At 47.0% G+C, this 11,502-nt stretch overlaps 1 protein-coding gene across 1 annotated transcript; it reads right to left on the minus strand.

Moving 5' to 3' along the window:
• Window positions 1–458: 458 nt before the first annotated feature.
• Window positions 459–10,012, minus strand: cldn15la (claudin 15-like a). The gene is made up of 5 exons (XM_056293212.1): window positions 9,359–10,012; window positions 7,189–7,353; window positions 6,222–6,303; window positions 2,252–2,365; window positions 459–744 (listed from the first exon to the last, which is right to left on the minus strand). The coding sequence occupies exons 1-5, from the start codon at window positions 9,573–9,575 to the stop codon at window positions 666–668; spliced, it is 657 nt and encodes a 218-aa protein (XP_056149187.1). The 5' UTR covers window positions 9,576–10,012; the 3' UTR covers window positions 459–665.
• Between the last annotated feature and the right edge of the window lie 1,490 nt (window positions 10,013–11,502).

Here is an 11,502-nt window from a genome sequence, read left to right on the forward strand (position 1 = left end):
AGACAGACAGACAGACAGACAGACAGATAGATAGATAGATATAGATAGATAGATGGATAAATAGATGGATAGATGGATAGATAGATAGATAGACAGACAGACAGACAGACAGATAGATAGATAGATAGATAGATAGATAGATAGATAGATAGATAGATAGATAGATAGATAGATAGATAGATAGATGGATAGATATGGATGGCTGGATAGATAGATAGATAGATGGATAGATATGGATGGCTGGATAGATAGATAGATAGATAGATAGATAGATAGATGGATAATACTGTTATCACAAATTCTAAAGAGAATGTTAAAAAAAGAGAAGATTAAGACTTAAGAAACACACTTGTACTTTTGTCTTGCCTGCTACTTTCGGATGATCAACACTACGTATTTCCAGAAGTAGGCTATTCTGTCGCTTCAGAAATGGACAGAATGACAGCAAAACAAAGACCTCCGTTATATAATACAAACTTTATTCAGATAATAAATCACCACAGGTTCAAATCCACAACCCCCAGCCGCGTCTCACATCATTACAGTTCATGCGTTAGAAGGATATTAAGGCAAACAAGTCAAAACAAAATAAAAGTGACAGTGGAACAGTGGAAAAGGACAGTGTGAAGTTGTAGTATAGTACAAGCGGACAGCAGGGGGCGCAGTTACACGTAGGCCTTGTTGTCTGGCTCCGACCGCGCTGTGGCCGTGTAGATCTTCTGAGGCTGGCTGCCATGATACCGCCTGGAAAGAATCAGACCATGGAGACCATCAGAGAGAAACCAGAGGGCACAGAGGTCCTGAACACACCAGCTGTCAGTAGACCAGTAACCACACAGTACTGTAGTACTGCTAGAGGTACTGTCGTCTGTGTACCATGTGTGTATCAGTATGTGCTGTGGTACTATGTTAGTACTGCTAGAGGTACTGTCGTCTGTGTACCATGTGTGTATCAGTATGTGCTGTGGTACTATGTTAGTACTGCTAGAGGTACTGTCGTCTGTGTACCATGTGTGTATCAGTATGTGCTGTGGTTCTATGTTAGTACTGCTAGAGGTACTGTCGTCTGTGTACCATGTGTGTATCAGTATGTACTGTGGTTCTATGTTAGTACTGCTAGAGGTACTGTCGTCTGTGTACCATGTGTATCAGTATGTGCTGTGGTTCTATGTTAGTACTGCTAGAGGTACTGTAGTCTGTGTACCATGTGTATCAGTATGTGCTGTGGTACTATGTTAGTACTGCTAGAGGTACTGTCGTCTGTGTACCATGTGTATCAGTATGTGCTGTGATTCTATGTTAGTACTGCTAGAGGTACTGTCGTCTGTGTACCATGTGTATCAGTATGTGCTGTGGTACTATGTTAGTACTGCTAGAGGTACTGTCGTCTGTGTACCATGTGTATCAGTATGTGCTGTGGTACTATGTTAGTACTGCTAGAGGTACTGTCGTCTGTGTACCATGTGTATCAGTATGTGCTGTGGTACTATGTTAGTACTGCTAGAGGTACTGTCGTCTGTGTACCATGTGTATCAGTATGTGCTGTGGTACTATGTTAGTACTGCTAGAGGTACTGTCGTCTGTGTACCATGTGTATCAGTATGTACTGTGGTTCTATGTTAGTACTGCTAGAGGTACTGTCGTCTGTGTACCATGTGTGTATCAGTATGTGCTGTGGTACTATGTTAGTACTGCTAGAGGTACTGTCGTCTGTGTACCATGTGTACCAGTATGTACTGTGGTACTATGTTAGTACTGTTAGAGGTACTGTAGTCTGTGTACCATGTGTATCAGTATGTGCTGTGGTTCTATGTTAGTACTGCTAGAGGTACTGTCGTCTGTGTACCATGTGTATCAGTATGTACTGTGGTACTATGTTAGTACTGTTAGAGGTACTGTCGTCTGTGTACCATGTGTATCAGTATGTGCTGTGGTTCTATGTTAGTACTGCTAGAGGTACTGTCGTCTGTGTACCGTGTGTATCAGTATGTGCTGTGGTTCTATGTTAGTACTGCTAGAGGTACTGTCGTCTGTGTACCATGTGTACCAGTATGTACTGTGGTACTATGTTAGTACTGTTAGAGGTACTGTAGTCTGTGTACCATGTGTATCAGTATGTGCTGTGGTTCTATGTTAGTACTGCTAGAGGTACTGTAGTCTGTGTACCATGTGTATCAGTATGTACTGTGGTACTATGTTAGTACTGTTAGAGGTACTGTAGTCTGTGTACTGTGTATTAGTATGTACTTACCCTTTTGGGCCACCAGAGGACGCTCTTTGACAGGCACAGCAGAGCAGAGTCCCCCCTAGAACCGACAAGCTGGCAGCTCCCCAGCCCATGAAGAGACCGGTGCCCAACTCGAACCTGCAGACGGAAACATCAAAAGGAGGAAGTGACGTGTGTACGCATGTCATGTGTGGGTGAGATATAGTGACCATCAGCCTCTGTACATGTACATTCATTTATTAGCGCGGTAAACGGGGTCCGACTTCATTTTCTTCATCCATCCATCCATCCATCCATTGTCTGAACCGCTCATCCTGCTCTCAGGGTGGTGGGATGCTGCAGCCTGTCCCAGCAGCCACTGGGTGGCAGGCGGGGAGACGCCCTGGACAGGCCGCCAGGCCACCACACACACACACACACACATTCAGATTCACAGCTAGGGGCAATGTAGTGCTGCCGAGTGGCGGCGACAGGGGATGGCTTGGTTGGGCTGCAGCCCGACCAAGAACTGTGGTAGCCCCACCTTAGCTCCACCATGGAACGATCAAGAACTGTGGTAGCCCCACCTTAGCTCCACCATGGAACGATCAAGAACTGTGGTAGCCCCACCTTAGCTCCACCATGGAACGATCAAGAACTGTGGTAGCCCCACCTTAGCTCCACCATGGAACGATCAAGAACTGTGGTAGCCCCACCTTAGCTCCACCATGGAACGATCAAGAACTGTGGTAGCCCCACCTTAGCTCCACCATGGAACGACCAAGAACTGTGGTAGCCCCACCTTAGCTCCACCATGGAACGACCAAGAACTGTGGTAGCCCCACCTTAGCTCCACCATGGAACGACCAAGAACTGTGGTAGCCCCACCTTAGCCCCACCATGGAACGACCAAGAACTGTGGTAGCCCCACCTTAGCCCCACCATGGAACGACCAAGAACTGTGGTAGCCCCACCTTAGCCCCACCATGGAACGACCAAGAACTGTGGTAGCCCCTCCTTAGCCCCACCATGGAACGACCAAGAACTGTGGTCGCCCCACCTTAGCCCCACCATGGAACGACCAAGAACTGTGGTCGCTCCACCTTAGCTCCACCATGGAACGACCAAGAACTCTGGTAGCTCCACCTTAGCCCCACCATGGAACGACCAAGAACTGTGGTAGCCCCACCTTAGCCCCACCATGGAACGACCAAGAACTGTGGTAGCCCCACCTTAGCCCCACCATGGAACGACCAAGAACTGTGGTAGCCCCACCTTAGCTCCACCATGGAACGACCAAGAACTGTGGTAGCCCCACCTTAGCTCCACCATGGAACGACCAAGAACTGTGGTAGCCCCACCTTAGCTCCACCATGGAACGACCAAGAACTGTGGTAGCCCCACCTTAGCCCCACCATGGAACGACCAAGAACTGTGGTAGCCCCACCATGGAACGACCAAGAACTGTGGTAGCCCCACCTTAGCCCCACCATGGAACGACCAAGAACTGTGGTAGCTCCACCTTAGCTCCACCATGGAACGACCAAGAACTGTGGTAGCCCCACCATGGAACGACCAAGAACTCTGGTAGCTCCACCTTAGCTCCACCATGGAACGACCAAGAACTGTGGTAGCCCCACCTTAGCTCCACCATGGAACGACCAAGAACTGTGGTAGCCCCACCTTAGCCCCACCATGGAACGACCAAGAACTCTGGTAGCTCCACCTTAGCCCCACCATGGAACGACCAAGAACTGTGGTAGCTCCACCTTAGCTCCACCATGGAACGACCAAGAACTGTGGTAGCCCCACCATGGAACGACCAAGAACTCTGGTAGCTCCACCTTAGCTCCACCATGGAACGACCAAGAACTGTGGTAGCCCCACCTTAGCTCCACCATGGAACGACCAAGAACTGTGGTAGCCCCACCATGGAACGACCAAGAACTCTGGTAGCTCCACCTTAGCTCCACCATGGAACGACCAAGAACTGTGGTAGCCCCACCTTAGCTCCACCATGGAACGACCAAGAACTGTGGTAGCCCCACCATGGAACGACCAAGAACTCTGGTAGCTCCACCTTAGCTCCACCATGGAACGACCAAGAACTGTGGTAGCCCCACCTTAGCCCCACCATGGAACGACCAAGAACTGTGGTAGCCCCTCCTTAGCCCCACCATGGAACGACCAAGAACTGTGGTCGCCCCACCTTAGCCCCACCATGGAACGACCAAGAACTGTGGTCGCCCCACCATGGAACGACCAAGAACTGTGGTCGCTCCACCTTAGCTCCACCATGGAACGACCAAGAACTCTGGTAGCTCCACCTTAGCCCCACCATGGAACGACCAAGAACTGTGGTAGCCCCACCTTAGCCCCACCATGGAACGACCAAGAACTGTGGTAGCCCCACCTTAGCCCCACCATGGAACGACCAAGAACTGTGGTAGCTCCACCTTAGCTCCACCATGGAACGACCAAGAACTGTGGTAGCCCCACCATGGAACGACCAAGAACTCTGGTAGCTCCACCTTAGCCCCACCATGGAACGACCAAGAACTGTGGTAGCTCCACCTTAGCTCCACCATGGAACGACCAAGAACTGTGGTAGCCCCACCATGGAACGACCAAGAACTCTGGTAGCTCCACCTTAGCTCCACCATGGAACGACCAAGAACTGTGGTAGCCCCACCTTAGCTCCACCATGGAACGACCAAGAACTGTGGTAGCCCCACCATGGAACGACCAAGAACTCTGGTAGCTCCACCTTAGCTCCACCATGGAACGACCAAGAACTGTGGTAGCCCCACCTTAGCTCCACCATGGAACGACCAAGAACTGTGGTAGCCCCACCTTAGCCCCACCATGGAACGACCAAGAAAATGACCAGGCAGAATTGGCCAACCCAGCGCCTCCACATTCGCCTGGCCTCGCCACACCGGTTCCCAGATGTGAAGGGAAACTGTGGTTTTCGATCTCCAGGCGGTGTTACCAACGGGCGCAGACCAACTGCGGCTATTAAAGCGATGACATCATTTTCTTAAACACAACGGACACACGTTCAGATAAATTAGCTTGCTAGCTAGCGCCATTGTCATTTATTGCAAGTTATAATCTGTCATACGAACAATTAGGCTGGCAGGTATGCAACTGTCGGACACGCTGTGTACTGGTGGTGTTCAGCACTACGGACAGGCCGATGTGACACGTCGTTAGTGTTTCTACGCTACGTGTTGTGTTCTTGTTTTAGACGCTGCCGCTGTGCAGCGTGCAGCGGACGGGTGTGCCCGACAACATGAACGAGTTGAAACAGTATCGTCTGAGCTCAGTAGTACCACTGACCGTCCACCTCGGTCGCTCTCGCTGTAATTTTGCGTGTGAAAAAGGAGCACGCAACCACCTAACCCGTAATCACCTAATAGGTGGTATTTCTAGCTGTTGGGGGGGGGGGGGCGCTATTCTCTTGTGTATGTATTCACACTGAAATTCTGACATTGATCTGAGCCCCGCTACGGTACGGATTAGCCCCATCGTGATTTAGCCAAAAAAAGGACCGCCACTGGACCGGAGCCCCCGGAGGAAACCCACACAGACACGGGGAGAACATGCAAACTCCACACAGAGGACGACCCGGGACCACCCCCAAGGTTGGACTACCCCGGGCCTCGAACCCAGGACCTTCTTGCTGCGAGGCGACCGCGCTAACCACTGCGCCGCCGTGCCGCTCGTTTTCTTTATTATTTCTATTTTTCGTTGAATTATTGTTTCCGTCCTCTTTGATCCTTACCCTACTCCCATGTGTGCCGTTTAGCAGAAGGAATTCTAAACCGCGGACGAAGAGGTTTTCTAAGCTGCTGTCGTCAAACTCCAACAAGTCTGAGTGTCGGGGATCCTCTGAGACCGAGACAGAGGACAGAACTAAAGCGGCGACCCAAACAAACCAGGACGACTCCCCTTCCGACTGAAAACAGAACCCGGGACTAAATATCAGTTCATTTCCTCTGTGTGTACTCACTTCATACCACCTAACATGGGGTTGTAGAAGTCCTGCACCACCCGTTGGGCATACCAGGACACTGCGATCAGCGTGCAAATTCCTGCAGGGAGACGGAGGCAAAGTTCAGTTAGACTACACCCAATAAAAAAGAAAGGAAAGGTTTCATTGAGAAGAAATGCTGCTGGTCTGATCCCATCTGGAAGCATGTAGAGCTGAAAGGTAAATGTAATGAACTATGTGACAGAATGGACGAGCAGCAGGACCGGGCAGGACCGGGCAGCAGCAGGACCGGGCAGGACCGGGCAGCAGCAGGACCGGGCAGGACCGGGCAGGAGGCCGCTGATCACAAACAGAACACATCTAACGTGTCTTCGTACAAATCTGTTCACTGAAGAATCAAAGGGATCCTTTTCATGTTACTCTCTTGTCTTTATCAACCTTTCCATTCTGGAGTCTCCCCCCCCCCCCCCCCGTGTCAGATTTTACACAACACATTCGTTCCACAGCTGCAGACAGTCTGTAGATATGCCATAACTGAGCCGGTAGGAGTCCTACAGGTTCTACTCCTGTGTTGGGATTCCACCTGCAGGCTGGTAACTCCTGTGTTAGGCCGTCTCACTGGGTTCCTGCCTCCTCTGAGGTCTTCTGTTGCTGTTCGCCAGAGGATTATACCAGACCACATCTGGAGGGCAGAATACTCAGTCAGGAGTATTCAGAGAAGTAGGCCTGACACAAGAGTTACCAGCCTGCAGGTGGAATCATATGGACATTAAAAATATGACGCAAAACAAGATAAAATACTTTGATAAACTGGTATTTTTTACAGTGTAGTGTTGGGTGGGGTTAGGAGAACCGATGTACGTGTGACGCTACATGCTACATGCTACATGCTACATGGTATATGTCATGTACTACGTGCTACTGTCTACATGCTACGTGGCTGAGTAACACCGGTTCATGTTGGCGCGGCGTGTGCAGAACTGACCGGAGAGGATGGCCAGGATGCCGCCGGCGACGGCGATCTTGGCTTTGGTCTGCTGGGTGGCGGAGCCGATCCTGATGCATTTGAGACCAAGCAGAGAGACGATGAGACAGGCCAGGCCCAGCAGCAGAGACATGATCATCAGCGCCCGGCTCGCCTGGATGTGACCTGCAACCACATTCAATTCCCCTTTTACCAACACAACTAAAAACACAACTTAACACAAGTGGACAACAAAACGACAACTGTCACCATGAGCCCTGATGGGTTTTTTCCACATTAAACTTTACAAGTTAGCTGTTACCTGTCTTTTTGGTTTATACAAGTCAAAAAGACATGCATGTTAGGGTCAGTACTCCTGTCTGTGTCCCTGACTGAGGCCTGGCAAGACCAACTGGAGGTGGTCCCCGGGCGCTACACGGCGGCTGCCCACTGCTCCTAGCTACACAGCTAGGATGGGTGAAATGCAGAGGAAGAATTTCCCCACGGGGATCAATAAAGTAATAGAATAAAATAAATAATAAAAACACAATAAATATTCTTTTTTTATTATTTGGTCCAGGGTGCCGTCATATCAAGGCTACATCCTACCAGACCACTTCCAGCAATATTTTTGCAAAAATTCCAATTTTCATTCTTATTCAACGAGACAAGCGAGCCATTTGCATGTTCCCCGTAGTCACACCACCAGAGGGCAGTATTCTATCAAATACAGAGGCGTTTCACTGTGGAACGCTCATTTACATCTAGTAGGCAGCTCAGCCTCCCTACCGGTCTTTAAAAGGGAGTTAAAAGAGAAATTGTGTGCTCACTTAGCTAATTAGATGCTGGACATCTGCTTGGCAACTATGCGTCTGTTTTTATCTTCCTCTTTATCTTAATTTTTACTTTTATTTTGTTTGTGTTTTTTTTCTTATTTATTATTTATTTATTCTGTATTTTTTTTGTTGTTGTCATGATTAAAATTTACTGATATGGTGAGGCTTCATTACAATTCTTACCTCCTTTTTTCTCACTTTCCCGGTGAAAGATGTATTGTGTCTGGATTATTGTATTTTTGTGCAAGAAAACATTTGTTTTTACAATTCTATTTATTTTTTACAATTTTGGGGGTTTTTAGTTTCATCTTTCGTGTTTCTGTCTTTTTCTAAAAGGGCGGGGGTTTCTTGTTTTAACCTCTTCACGGTGTTTTAGTTTTGGAATGTTCTACAAAAGCAACGTGAACTGGACCAAGCTCGCGCCCGGCGCGCCACTCGTCTTGCTCTTTGGTGAACGTTTCCCTCCATTTTGCTGTGTGAGGCGCGAAGCTAAAATGGCGTCCTAGCCGAAGGCAACGTCACATCAGCACACAGGGAACAGTTAAACCATTCACCAGCGTGGAACATTCGATACAGTGAAACATTCGATACAGTGAAACATTCGATAGAGTGAAACATTAGATACAGTGAAACACTCGATACAGTGAAACATTCGATACAGTGAAACATTCCATTCAGTGAAACATTCGATACAGTGAAACATTCGATACAGTGAAACACTCGATACAGTGAAACATTCGATACAGTGAAATGGTTAAATGTGGTGCTGTAAAGCATCTGCAGTAACACAGATTAGAGCAGGCGGGAAAACCTCGGCCATAAAACTTCACCGTTGAACCTTTAGCTGGTTGGGCAACTGGTGTGGCCCGGTGGCCTGTTTCCCCCGCAGGCCCGCGTACGCCTTATCTCACCTCTGACGTCTCGTGTCCTGTTTTATCTCACTCACGATCTGGTGACCGAGTCTGTTCAGAACAGTCTGGAGTTCTGGGCTCAGTTCTGACTGGTTCAAGAAGTTTCACTAAATCGAGTTCAGGAAATAATGGTAATTTAAAGAGATCCCAGAGGAGCCTTTGTCGCTTTCCTCATCGTTGTGTCTCGGACACACTGCAGAAAATGCCCGCCTTAATGGGTCACTAAAACAGAAGTTGAGCCTTCAAAGCTTATTTGGTCTCAAATCTTCATCTTTAAAACACTGATTCCTTCTTCCACCACCACAGTAACAATAATGGCTGACACGGTGGGTGGGGGGGTGGAGCGAAAGAGAAAACTGATTGGCATTTTTTATTCATATTTAACAAAATTAAAAATGAAGTGACACACCACGACAGAGTTGTGGCAGGGTGCTCGCTCCTTACCGGGCAGTGCCAGCAGGGACTCGAAGTCGCGACACTCTGCGATCCCGGCGCTGTTCTCGGCGCAGGAGTGCCACAGGTTCTCGTACTCTCTGGTGGAGATGATGACGCCGCCCGACACCGTGGAGATCTTCCAGTAGTCGTTCGCCAGCGCGGCGCCGGTGACCAGCCAGCTGGCTATGCACAGGAAGAACCCGGTCGCTTCCACAGCCGTCGACATGATTCCACAGTTCCCGCACAAACACGAGGAAAAGACCGGAAGGAGAACCAAATGACGAGCAGGCCCCAAAACCCAACGGTCCAAAGACAAACCCAAAGCTGATCCTTTAAAACCGTGTGACGTCTAATGACACGCCTGGGGAAGAGCTTCGAGGCAGATCATCCAAATGAATCTTGGTGGTCTGGGAGCTGGTGTGAGCTGTGAGTCTGCTGCTTCTAAGGTTCTTGGCTCCGACAGCAGGACTTTACAACCTGCCAGGGGCCATAAACCAGCACAGGACCACTCCTACCAACCTGGTGCTTCCTCCCCCACTCAGCACTGATTGTGATGACGACGGTGATGAAGAGCCACACCTTAACAAACCAACGATACTCCCTGGCAGGTACTAATGACAGGAGTGCCGTATGTGTCACAACATCAGCTGACCTGGGTGTCGTCCCGTGGACCTCGCCGAGCGTCCCACCCCACCTGTGGCCCTGCAGGACAACTGCTGTCTGTCTGCATGCTGGACTGGACGTGTGATGAGAGTGATGACGTGAAGAGAGGAAACCATTCGACTCTCCACGTCAACTGAAACCCACACTCCTTCCCCTCCTCCTCCTCCTCCTCCTCCTCCTCCTCCTCCTGATAATGTCCTGACACTGAAAGGTATCACACGCCGTACTGTCACATTTTATCATGCGACATCCTGGAAGAGAAATACATTTGATATTCCCATGAGGAGTTTGAGTTTCAACTAACACAATGCCAAATACTAAACAAAACTAACACAATGCCAAATACTAAACAAAACTAACAAAGTAACACAATGCCAAATACTAAACAAAACAAACAAAGTAACACAATGCCAAATACTAAACAAAACAAACAAACTAACACAATGCCAAATACTAAACAAAACAAACACAATGCCAAATACTAAACAAAACAAACTAACACAATGCCAAATACTAAACAAACTAACACAATGCCAAATACTAAACAAAACAAACAAAGTAACACAATGCCAAATACTAAACAAAACAAACAAACTAACACAATGCCAAATACTAAACAAAACAAACACAATGCCAAATACTAAACAAAACAAACTAACACAATGCCAAATACTAAACAAAACTAACACAATGCCAAATACTAAACAAAACTAACACAATGCCAAATACTAAACAAAACTAACACAATGCCAAATACTAAACAAAACTAACACAATGCCAAATACTAAACAAAACAAACTAACACAATGCCAAATACTAAACAAACTAACACAATGCCAAATACTAAACAAAACAAACAAAGTAACACAATGCCAAATACTAAACAAAACAAACAAACTAACACAATGCCAAATACTAAACAAAACAAACACAATGCCAAATACTAAACAAAACTAACACAATGCCAAATACTAAACAAAACAAACTAACACAATGCCAAATACTAAACAAAACTAACAAACTAACACAATACCAAATACTAAACAAAACAAACAAACTAACACAATGCCAAATACTAAACAAAACTAACACAATGCCAAATACTAAACAAAACAAACTAACACAATGCCAAATACTAAACAAAACAAACTAACACAATGCCAAATACTAAACAAAACAAACAAACTAACACAATACCAAATACTAAACAAAACAAACAAACTAACACAATGCCAAATACTAAACAAAACTAACACAATGCCAAATACTAAACAAAACAAACAAAGTAACACAATGCCAAATACTAAACAAAACAAACTAACACAATGCCAAATACTAAACAAAACAAACACAATGCCAAATACTAAACAAAACAAACACAATGCCAAATACTAAACAAAACTAACACAATGCCAAATACTAAACAAAACTAACACAATGCCAAATACTAAACAAAACTAACACAATGCCAAATACTAAACAAAACTAAC

The sequence above is a fragment of the Lampris incognitus genome, chromosome 14, assembly GCF_029633865.1.
Source record: "Lampris incognitus isolate fLamInc1 chromosome 14, fLamInc1.hap2, whole genome shotgun sequence".
NCBI classification, from domain to species: Eukaryota; Metazoa; Chordata; class Actinopteri; order Lampriformes; family Lampridae; genus Lampris; species Lampris incognitus.